This window comes from Euprymna scolopes, chromosome 19 (genome assembly GCF_053919585.1).
Source record: "Euprymna scolopes isolate OS-2025 chromosome 19, ASM5391958v1, whole genome shotgun sequence".
Taxonomy (NCBI): Eukaryota; Metazoa; Mollusca; class Cephalopoda; order Sepiida; family Sepiolidae; genus Euprymna; species Euprymna scolopes.
In genome coordinates this window covers 15,971,939-15,984,893 of record NC_136500.1, presented here as the reverse complement: position 1 = coordinate 15,984,893, position 12,955 = coordinate 15,971,939, and the positions used below count along the sequence as shown (strand labels likewise).

The 12,955-nt window shown below is 30.9% G+C and overlaps 1 protein-coding gene across 1 annotated transcript in view; it reads right to left on the bottom strand.

The window, feature by feature from the left end:
* Positions 1–12,955, bottom strand: part of LOC145303446 (DNA mismatch repair protein Msh2-like) — a 107,277-nt gene that overhangs the window by 60,048 nt on the left and 34,274 nt on the right. The window contains exons 9-12 of the mRNA XM_080144780.1: positions 11,008–11,094; positions 7,833–7,891; positions 7,590–7,710; positions 1,217–1,330 (exon numbers count right to left, since the gene is read on the bottom strand). Of these exons, the coding sequence (XP_080000906.1) occupies positions 1,217–1,330; positions 7,590–7,710; positions 7,833–7,891; positions 11,008–11,094 (381 nt within the window). The remainder of the gene's footprint in view (positions 1–1,216; positions 1,331–7,589; positions 7,711–7,832; positions 7,892–11,007; positions 11,095–12,955) is intronic.

Genomic DNA, 12,955 nt, shown 5'->3' with positions numbered 1-12,955 from the left:
TTAACAGCGTAATTAGAAATTACGCAAACCACAAGGAAAAATTAAACTTCAGTCTGATAGGAGAAACAAAATTTACTCAGTTCTCTTTTTTGTCCTTTTTGTTTGGTTTTGTTTTGTTCTGTCCTTTTTCTTTTCGAAACTTGTTCGTGACATTTTTAGTTCAAGAGAATCCTTTTGTGGGGAAAGAAAGTTCAAATAATAAATTCAGTTATTCCATTTTTCTTATCCGTGTTTTCATATTCATATCTGTGATTGGTTTTTGGTTTTCCAAAATAGTGTTCTTTTTTCCTCTTTTCTTTATTTTCTTTTTTTTATTCAAGACGCGTCCTCTCTCACGAGGAAAGACTGAATGAAGGCCGGAATGAGGGTTTTAAAAGAAATTTGGGGAAAGGAAGGAGTTTCACCTCTTGTCCTCCTCCTTTCTATGCTTTGCATTCCGATCTAAAAATAGAATCGATGAAATCTCTTTCTTCACCTCTTGGCTGATGAAATATTTGCCGGTTGAATCCTGGGCTTTCGAGACTGAATCACAGTACAATATCTGTTCTGCTGCTATACTTCTCTTCTGCTGACTGAGGACAGGAAAAGTGAATTTCTACCTCTGTCTACATCCAGAGCGCCCCTCTCTAGAGAGCTAAATCTCCCCACATCAAAGCTTGATCTTTTGTCCAACACTGCCCTCGTGGGGAAGCAAGTAAATAGGAAATAAATGTGGTTACCCGTTCTCGTTCCCTCAGACTAACTTTAACATTAGGTTTTAAAAGAAGAATGAATTAGTGGACTCTCGTTCAGTTCAAAACAAATATTAATATTTAGCCTATTGCTAGCGAACAGGGAGAAAATGTATAACGTTGAGGTGGCCATCTATAACAATATATGTATACACAGTGTAAAAAGGCATCTAGCAAAAATTGAACAACATATATACACTTTAAATAAATACATCTCACAAGAAAATTTTCATAAATACACTGGAACTGACATTTGCAAGTTGATAATTGCTTTTTGTAGTTAACATAAAGAGTTTTCTATTTGATCTAAATAAATATGTGTGTGTGTGTGTGTATATATATATATATACACACACACACACACACACACACACAAGGATTAGTGTAAAAAGGCATTCAACAATAATTTGTAAGAAAATAGACAACCGTGAAAAAAAATCCATTCATCAAAAACTGCTAAATGATTATTTAAAAAAGTCCCTCACCAATTTTGTTGAGATCCACAAGTGGCTGCTTGACCCACTGCGTAAGCAAACGTTGCCCAGATGCCGTTCGGCATTTGTTTAACAAACCCAAAATACATTGATTTTTGTTTCCACCTGTTAAAAAAATAAAAAATAAAAAAAATAAAATAAAAATAACCTATTAACCCCTAATTTTCACAATTTTTTTTTTTTTTTTTTTAAATCTACAAGATAATATATAAACCAGACACTAGAGCACTTGGAACACAATATTCAATGCGTTATTACCAAAATACAATTTAATTTAACGTTTAGAGTTAGTGAAAATTGGACCTCTAGTTTATGCCATATATGAGTGAGTTGCAGGGCCATGTGCACAAGATTGTATTTAAATTATAAATGCCAACAATTAACCTTTCAAACTGTGCATTTTAATTCCAAATATGACGCCTCTAAAATCATCATTTATATAATAACTAGCCTGGGTGCCTGGCGTTGCCTGGGTGTTTGGAAGTATGTTGAGCAAAAAAAAAAAAAAAAGTGGTAGTAGGCAGACAGGCTCACACCTGTACCGCGAAGGAGGAAAAGAATGTGGAAAAAAAAACTTGACGTCTTTGCTGTTGCATTCATCACCAAACTTGAATTGGCGTAGGTTTAAATTAAGGCTAGGCAATCGAAAAGAGTGGATGACTTTCGAAAATATTGGAGAAAACCCGACCCCCTCCCTGTAGAAAAGTACCCAGTTGAGGGTGAAGGAATTAATGTTTTTAGCCAATTTTTTGGTATTTGTCGTCTGAAGGGTCGAGCTTCAAAACGATACTGATCTTGTGAAAATCCGTCGCCTCTGTCGAAAGTTTTAGGCAGACATACATACATTTAAACAGACAGGGGAGATTTATATTATAGATAACTAATAATTACTCTTAAGGAAGAATAAAACTAATCTATGTTCAACGTCTCAGATAGTTGTTGGAACTATTTAATAATTCTTACAAAATTTACTAAAATTCTATTTGTTTGAATTATATAAATGAGTTTTACAATAGTAAGTAACAAACTTATTGCCAAAAGTGCAATGTAACTCTTTGTATAAACGGCTTTGTTCCTTAACATAATGTGTAAATTTTATCTTGAATGTATAGCCTCTTGATCTCTAAAATATATCACATGCATCCAGTGTCCTATTTATAAGAGTCAATATTTTGCTTTCTAAATGAAATAACTTTTTCCTGTTAATTTGTACATCATTTTTAGTCATTATAAAGTTTCAACTCAATAGTAAAAAATTTATTTCAAAATTATCACAAAATGTTTGGTACTTATCCAGAATTCTCCCTGTTAAAAACTGATCAAGTACTTTTATTTTCAAATAAGGAAATAAAATTTTGTGGCTAAGCAAACAGTGACCATATTGCAACACCATCTAGAAGAAAACAAACCAAAAACAAGGTAGAGAACTGCAAATATTTTAAGTCATTTCAAAATTCAAATTAGCTTAAAAGTGATTTTCTTTATAAAAATAAAACTATTTTTTCTATTTATGCGACTTTTGGAATATATTTCATTTCTGTCATGGGTATGTACATCATACAGACTTTTCTTCCATTTCTTTTTTTTTACTATAGGGATAATTCTGGACAATTTTTATTTAAGCAAAATTTAACTTGATAAATTTGTCCTATTTACAAGTCTTTCCTCTTTTTTGTTTTTCATCTGTCAGTAAGTGCATCAGGCATCTAAAAGTTAGTAAAAAAAAAAACTTACTCTACCACTAAGTTTGAGTGGTAATCACCCCCAAAACTCCTTAAACTATTATTTACCCAAAAACCTTGTTAAATCTCACATTTAATGTAGCCTCCGCTCTACAAAATTTATATCCTAAATGTCTGTTTGTGTGTGTGTATATATGTATATATTTTATGTAACTACAGGTTTCTTTTTAATTTTGTACCTTAATTTTTCTTGCCCGATGATATCTAATATGATTGAAATGGTCTGCACATCGTAGCAAGATATGACTGTATTTACATAAAAAATAAAAAAATATTTTGCTCTCTTATGATTGAGCACTATCAACGACCCTTGTTGAAATTCAACTATTTTCAATTTTTGGATATCTTCCTACTGGAAAGAAATATATAGATATATGTATGTGTGTGTGCATGTATATATGCATCTATGTTTGTGTATAATTACAAGTGTGTGTGTGTGCCACTATTGCTTATGAGTTGTCTCCTTTTTAGTCTCACCTCTTATCCTATATTATTTTTTATATGTGTGCATATGCATTTATATATTTGTATATGCATATATATTGTATGCTTACAATTATAATTATACATTAAATTATTAAACCCTTATTTACGATCAGTAAACCCCTCACCCATTTTAACTTCTCCCCAAATTTAAAATAAATCTCAATTATCGTCTTTACTCAATTATGCTCATGTCTGGGTCAAATTAACATCAACTATATTTATGTTCTAAAAATAGATTTAGAAAGATGATTCCCTATTTGCCCCCTTTCTTATTCTACTCCTTTCTCAACTATATCTTTCTCCCTTCTTTTTTCGACTTCTTAATATTATTTCTTCCTATTATATCTTTCATTTTTCCTTACCACCCCATTTTTCAATTTCAATTTGAATCTTCACTTTAAAGCTTCAATATCCGTTAAAGGTTTTAAAAAACTGGAACTTCACTTCTCCATGATCTGATGTTTTTTTTCTGGAAATTGTAATTTACCCTGGAGATTTATAATTGTTTTCTTATGGATTACCAATGGATTTTCAATGGACTCATTTTGGATTTATCCTGATCTGGATTTTACCGTCTTTCTTATTAAATTTTTACCATATCCCTTTTCTCTCTTTTTCACCTGTTCCCTGTTTTTTTAATCTCATTAAAACCCTATAAACAGTCACTAATTCTTAAATAACATTTTTGATGTAAGTATAATTGATTTCATATTGTTTGAGTCCTTTAATGCATTAACCTGCAAAATTTATTGTATATTTTGCAAGCCTCTTACCTCTAATGAGAAGAATTGCATTTTTTTGAAACTCCATGGAATAAGATTTTTCCTGTTTATTTGTACTCTTTACCGGATAATTAAAATTTTGTGTACCTTCCTTACAGGCTTATAAGTTTTTTTTTGTTTTTTTTTAAATCTGATTAAATATTTATTAACAAGATTTATATATATATATATGATTAACTGAAAACGCTAGAATCATTTTATCTTAAATTCATGTGAAACTAATTCTTGGAAAAATGCTTTTTTTCTTTTCTTTTTTATTAGCACTAAATTTTTCAGTGTGTTTCAATGCCTCCCCACAGGACAGAGTTAGACACCAGGGTTGTTTAAGAGAAAAGGAAGAAAAATAAAAATTGTCTCAGTAGTGAAGGATTTCTCCTCCGCCGAGAGAGAAAATTTATTTTACCTTTTGGGTTACTGAAGAATTGGTTTTGTTTTGTTTATTTGTTGTTTATTATTTTTCTAGATTTTGTTGGTATTGAAACTTAAGTAAAAATAAAGCTTTTTTAATGAGTACCAGTTATATAGTGTTGCTTCATTTTTTTTCATTTTTTTTTCTATTTATATTTTATTGTATAACTTTGTTTCTTTTAAAACTTCTAGGATGTTTTCAAGATCCAGTTTGTACACGAAGAGAAAACAAGAAATTGAAGTGTAGCATCTAAAGAACAGCTACTACACTTTGATCTTGGCCCAAAGGCCAAGAACATCTACTCTTATGGCATTAAGAGTCTACAGTCTAGAGTTAATGAGAGAATCTGGATTCAAGATGACAAAATAAAAAAAGATCTGAATCGATTCAGCGATGTGAAACTGGCCAGGGAACGTGGAAAATCCGAATAAAGACTTCTCCAAACAATAAAACCAAGTCATGTTTTTTGAAGGGCAGACATGAATCGTCGCAAGGTGGCACCAACGAAGAACAAGAAAAGATACGCGTCTTGAGATCCCTTATATATGACATACCCATGCACACGAAAGAATAGCAAATACAAAGAGTCACTGCCATGTAACAATTATATAGACACATGCATAATATATATATATATATATATACACACGAGAATATATATATCCTCATCCCTCACCCCACAACAGAATAGCATTGCACAGTCGTAAGATAGATTTAAACATCTTAATTCATGCAAATTTCATATTTATTATTATTATTACAGATCTAATTCTCTATTGGTTATTGTAATATAATAGTAATTTTAAAAGTTAAATAAAAAAAATAAAAACATAAGTTCATACGAATATAAAAACTTTAAAAACATTGTTAAAAGGTATAAATGTATATTTGTGCATGCATATAAATAACGTTTAGTCGACTTATGCCTGCCAAGTTCCAATTTATTCAATTTTGATCCCTTAGCAGCAATTTTTACCATCCTAAAAGTAAATTGAATTTGTTCTATGGATACAAATCCCCTATATATATATAAAGTATCAAGTTTGTAGATTAACAACTGACAGAATAGTTTGGTAGAGCCTCAGACAGACAAAGTGCCACAGGTCAGTGAGTGTATTTTGAGTGTAAGCCAGTTATATATGAGTAAATAGTTAATAAAATATGTTAAAAAACACTTTGAAATGAGTTAAAAACATATTTAATCTGAAAAGGAAACACTAGATAAATGGATAGTCCTTAATCCGCGGAGTTTCGACGAAATACTTTCCTTCTCATCAGAGGGTAGGAATTAGCAAAATGCGGGATCGGATTTTGCATGCAGAAGTATTTGATGAAACGACAAGTAAGTCAAAGATCTTACTTGAAAACAAAAAAAGTGAAGCAGAGGGAATATAGTGAAGAAAAAGGTGATTACACATGAATGGATAGTCTGGTGGAAAATAAAAAATCCAGTGATGGTAAAATCCAAATGTAAATCTTCAAGAAAGTTAAAAGAATTTCCATTTGTACAAGTAAAATCCCAGGAAATCCCATATTTGGAAGAAGATGGTCCATAATAATCCAAAGGCAGAAATCCATGGAATAATTCACAAAAATGTGTACAAGGAATAAAGAAAAATTCCAATAATATTAATAAAAGAAAAATAAGATATGCTTTTCACTCTACTTCCGAGACATAAATATAAATAAGAAGGATCAGGGAAGAGAGAGAGGGGAAAAAAAAAAAAAAAAAAAAAAAAAATGATAAAGTTAAATATAAAATATAAAATAAAGGGAAACAAAAGTCAAAATGACCCAGACAGGAAATAGTTAAAGGCGCGAAAAAAATATATAGGGCAAAATAATATAGGTCAACTGAAATGTACAGGTCATCAATTAAAAAATGTCAGCAAGAGTTGTTAGACGAAACTAAATGGAAAATAAATAAATAAATAGAAAATAAATAATAAATAAAGAATAGAATATATATATATATATATATATATATATATATATACATACATACATACATGCACACACACATACTAGCAGGATGACCTGACATTGCCCCAGATTGAATGATGATCAACGAATGTTTCACCCTCCCATATTTTACTGTCATCGAAATCTGTGAAATTTCCCATTTTTCAATCAAATCGATTGATTGTCTGCTTTAGTTGGGGACCCATTGTGGTGCAATTAGTTTGCAATACATTGCAATCTACATTGCACTGTAGAGAATCTGTTGATTTTATAAAATTATTTTATATATATATATATAAAGTATTTTTATATAATAACTCTAGTTAAAATTTAAAAAGCAAAAATCAAGTATAATAGTTCAGTTGTGCTCTAAACAGGAACATTCATTTCAAATATGCTCCTGACATATCAAAGAACCTACTGTCGATTTTATATGCTGGACCTTTCTGCTTGTGTGGTAATAAAATTTGTAAAATGTCCTTGTGATGTTAGGCTGTGTAAGGTGTTAACTTTGGTCAGAATCACCTGTTCCTTCTTTCGTTGAATTTTTTCTATTATTGATACTTATTAAAGACATTCCGATACAAAACCTATCTCAGAACACTGCTAGACATATAAAGTACATTTAAGTGAAATGACATAAAAATCGGTCCAGTCATTTAGGAGTTCATAGGGAACAAACTCACATGCAAAGTTCCTATCATATAATAGTAGATCTATAATGTTCCATTAGAATATGAGACTGACATTTTCAAGTCTATAATGGCAGTTAACAGAATAGCATATTCATTTCAACCATTTGAGTTGCATACTCATACTGCAATGATCCAGTTAGAGACAATAATTAAGTAAAAATCAATATTGTTGATCTTCAGCAAGTGTCATTCAAAGGTTAACTTTTTAAGTTCAAGTGAAAAAACGAAAAGAGAATTCCAACAAAACAAATGTTTTTTTTTTTTTTTTTTTTTTTTTTGAGTACATACCTTCATATGGATTGGGGTAAATGTTAAGCGCCCGTACAGCTGCTGCATCCAGTTTCATATATTGTTTCAAATCAAAAGTTGTCAGCCGAAGTTGGCCAAAATTGTTCTCATCTGATAGTAACTGGAAATAACAGCACAAATGTCAGGGTTGTATTAACTGTGAGTCACTTATTTCATAGTTTTATTACAAAACTTGTCTCTTGGAAAAACGATTATTTTCTAAGAATCATAAATCTTACTTACTTCCAGATATTTGATTAAAGCAGACAGGGAAGCCATTGCAGTATTTTTGTCAACTTCAGCTGGAAAAAAAAAAAAAAAAATTTTTTTAGACAAGCTAGAAATGTAAGAATTTTAGTTGTACAAAAGCAGAAAAGACATGTAATGTTTATAAAAGAAAAAAGAATTAAACATGTTTTAATTGTTATAGATTCAAATGTCAATATTTGTATATACATGATAATTGCTTCATCTTAACAGATGCTTCCCATCTCAATTTTCATCATTATCATCACAGTAGTTGTGTGCATTGTCAGTGATGCCCAAACTATGTCCGTGTCCCCAACAGCCGACTTGCACAGTTTGACACATGACCAAATCAAGCGCTGAAACAAGGTTCACCAAATTTGTTTATGGAGTATTCTATCCATGTATATTCAAATGCTTCTGTAGTCAAATTGATGTCCTGCATTTCTTTGAACAGACTATACAAGTGTCCTCCGGTCGAGGTGGCAGGTTTGTTTTCTTTGTTGGAATTTTTTTGGTTGATGTAAGCATATTTTTCAAAAGAAATATTTGCTCACAAGCTTTACATTTCCAACATTGCTTCATTAAGTAAAACCGACATGTTACATTTCCTAAGATTTCTCTCGAATTCAGCAAGTTTGATTTACCAGTATATTAAACATTAAATTTACATTTATAATCTAAAACAAGTGAAGCATGCATAGTCCCTCGTGAACGAAGCATAAAAAAATTGACTAAGTTCAGCATTGCCCCCCCCCCTTATTTAGCCCTAAAAATCCCCAGAGGGATGTCAAATCCAGGTGAAAATGAACAAATAGTGCAGTTTTAGGCCTTAACATATGTAAATTTGAGTAAAAAAAAGAAATGACTTAGACCATCATTTGCTTTAATTTATCTCCAAAAGTCCACAAGGTCTTAACATATTTAAATTTGAGTTCAGCACCATGCAAAACTGCTAAATAGACATACACAGAAATTTTTGGACAAATATAGTAAAATAGTCCCAAAAATGGACTGTTTTTATCAGTCCTAAAAAAAAAAAAAACCCTGGGCTACACTCAAGAGTTATCGCAAAGTATAGACAAACAAAATTATATAGAAATCAGTTAGTTACAACTTTTCAGAAAGTTTTATAAAAATCCAAAGCATCAAATTTTTTTAATAAACACAAAAGTGTCAATTTTAGCCATTTTCATCCAAAAGGCACCTCTAGGGGAAGCAACCGGAGTTTTCACCCGGAAAATTTGTTCTGTTATTTTTTTTTTACTCATATCATGTTTAATGTTTGTGCAAAATTTTTTAAAATTCCAAGGCGTAGGTATTGAGAAAAGTGTGGACAGACAAACGGACAAGGGTGAATTTACAGGTCCACCCTCCTTTTGTCGAGGGACCAAAAAATATGTTAGTTAGTTTGTCCATTTTTTTTATTTATAAGTCACATCACTTCAACATTCACAAAAAACACTCATCTAGCTACGAACATCGACAGTCCCCTCTATATGTGCTTAAATCTAAATGCAAATTCTGTGAAAAAGCTTCTTTCTAGAACTGCTTGCAAAACTTTGTTCCATTGGTCTGCCTTCCAGCTGACTACAATATTCACTTCAAATTCTTGTTGAGCCTTCTCCCTGAAATAATCCATTTCTACCATTATTATGCTGTTGTCTCAGTGACTACCATATACCCATTAACCCTTATCCTTGGGTGACCTTCAGGCCTTAATAAGTGGTGACTCCCATGTAAAGAAAACAAAAAACAAAAAAACAAAAACAATCCTAGTATTCTACATTGCTAACAGCCTTGTTATATATATATATATATATATATATATATATATATATATATATATAAGAATAACAGTATAGTTATATTCCAAGATTCAAATATTTATTTTTCATGCAAAACAGTTCTTCCAGCATGTTAAAATTTTGGTCCATTGTTTACAGATCCATTTCGTTATGAAGAAACAAACAGTTATTATGTCAATACTGTCTCTTTTCGTGCATACATTCTACAGAAAAATTAGAAATTCTTTGCTTAGATAGAAAAAAATAAAAAATAAATAAATAAAAAAAATGGATAACAATACTACAAGAAAAAAGTTCATAGAAGACTCAACATAATGTGTTTGTTCTAGAGACTATCTTTGTTCATATTTATATATGCCAGATTTTTATATTATCATACATTGAGTTCCTAAACAAAAAGGATTGGTATACACACAAAGAGTGAAATATAATTAAAAAACATTTTATCTAAACAATACACACACATCTATATATAGTGATTTTGTCTGTGAGGAATGGTCTCTACCATACTATTGTAATTTTTGGTCTACAGATTTTGAAACTTGATATATAAGGGATTTAAATCTGTGGAACAAATTCTATTTGTTTTTTTTAGCCAGTAAAAATAGCAGATAATTTTATTAGATTTTTTTAAATTATGATATAACCCCCTCCCCCATTCCCCAATATAAATAAAAAGCAAGACAACATAATTTAACATGAAATAACAATCAGCATCATAATCACACAGGAGAATGAAAGTATTGCCCCCCCCCCCCCCCACCTAAAAATTGCGAACAGCTAATAGTAAAAAAATCCAAAATGAATACAAAAACTAAAACTGCAATACCATCAAACTCAACAGCAAAGTTTATAAAAAGATAAAGGTATCAATTAAAACTAAGATGCAAATCCAGAATTTAACCCAATTAAAAAACACAAAAATACAGAAAATCTGTATGATGTATGTCAAGTTGATGTCTTTATGGAATGAAATGTCATATTCCAAAAATCACAAATTGATCATATAGTTTTTTTTTTTTTTTATTTATCTAAGAAAATCAAATTTTATGAGTAAGCTAGGATGCAATATTTAATAAAGGGAGACAACTCAAGTCGAATTACGAAGATGCAAAATCAACCCTGTAATAGGTACGATATACTATCAATCACTAAAAAAAAAAAAACTACTTTAACAATTTATGTGATTTTATTTTTGGAATATGACACTTCTGTTCCATGACGAGTATCTACATAATAGATGTTTTATTGAATTCAGGACTTGTAGCAAAACTAATATTTGAAAGAAAATAAGTTTTCTAAGAGTTGAATAGAAATAAAATTAACTTATATGAAATCTTAAATTTAGAAAATAAAATACTCACGCAATGCGGCACTGTTTGGTTGATCTCCTTTTTTGAATTTAAGCAATCTGTTCAGATCTTGTACAATATCTTTATTTTGAAAATCAGCTGAAAGAAAATTACAAATTACGAAATGTGAACAAAATCAGCATTTGTTGAAAGAGTGCAATTAACATTTATGAATTTTAATTGAAAGAAAAAAAAAAAATTTACTCTTTTACATATATATGCATTTATATTATACAAAATAGAACAGCTAGACATGAATTAAAGCCCATTGTATTCTTAAAAATAAGCTATACTTATATCATGTAATATACACTTGTAAGTAGAAAGAATGAAAAACATGAAAAATTGGACAGGATTATTTTTATAGTTTTTAATAATTTCAGGTGTTCCATTTTTTTTTTTTTTTTTTTTCAAAAAATCATCCCAAATGTATTAATAAAATCATTTGAACTTTGTTTCGACAAACTTCAAGAATTAGATGGAAGTATCTCCCCTGGCACCCCACCCCTCCGAGCTGGAAATTACCAAGATGGTTGTGTCACGATCAGTCTATTGCCAGATGCTTTTTGAACTGATATGCTATTACATAGGTCGCACACAAATGTATCTTAATTACGCACCGGTTATCTGCCTTTGTAATGATTTCCGATTTGTCTGACAGGTGGCGTTCACTACTACTTTCATTCAAATCGTGGAGGCGAATGCACACTTTTTCCACATGTCTTGATAGGATATTTTTCTTTTCAAGGTAAGAAAGAATACACCTGTATATCTTAATGAACTTTTGCATACACCCACACACGCATACACAATGAACAGTCAACGTATACTTTAATGACCTCTTGTGATCACATACAAACACCAGACATACACATACACAACGAACAATACACGCAACACTTTCAACTTCATGCATGCTTGTTGTATACCTATACAATACACACGCGTGTGTATACAACCCACTCTGTATTGTTCAGAACTTTTGTGTAAATAAATGTCTCTTGTAAATATGTAACTCTGCTTTAACGTGTTTCTTTTAAGCAGTAAACTTGGTCTTTATTGTTGATTGTTTTTTGGAATATGCAAAATGCATATCTCAACAAGTGACGACCTTCGACCTCTACGAAATATTGAACATGCTGTCTACAGATCGGTTCTCGCCAATATCTCTACACTCTCACTAAAATTTAATTTTCCTTAATTAAAAAAAAAAAAAAAAAAAAAAAAAAAAAAGAACAAACACATTGATCAAATTAAGTGATTTATTTTTTATGTATGCCATAATCAAGCACGGCATAATACCATTGACACACCGGTTCCTGCTGGATCATCAAAGTTAAGCAACGTTGGACCTGGTCAGTACTAAAATGGGTGACCATTTAAGACTTCCAGGTGCTGTATGTGCTCTCCGCTTATATCAGCATTGTTTCCAATCGTCCTGGTCTTCTCCTCGCCATTGGACTCAAGCAGTGCCGATTCAGGAGGGGCGTGGTTACAACCCTTGCCTCACACAGCTGCCCTACAGGGGGTATCCTTTGTCTTTCCAGACTGAACGGAGGTATCGATTGATTTTTTATAAGAACTACATTCCATAACAGTCACATGCGTCAGAGATTTTTCTTTTATCTTCATTTTTTTTTTTTAATATCTATGCTAAACTGCACAAGTACCAAAATATTTTACTTAGTTTTATAATAAACAATTTTAAGAAATAATTAAATTGCAGAAATATGTTGAAACTATTTTTTATTATAAGTTCAAATATCCATACTAACTATATTCTTGGCTGGAAGAGAACAAAAAAAGGAATCTATCTGTATAAAGGAATATCTATCTTCTATATATATAAAAGGCAAAATGTGTGTGACCATTTCGTGTATGTCTTCAAAAGGCTTTTCTCGCAGACGCTCCCGGGGTCGTTACTATCGCTTAAAACTGTGTATATAGGTCTTAGAGAATA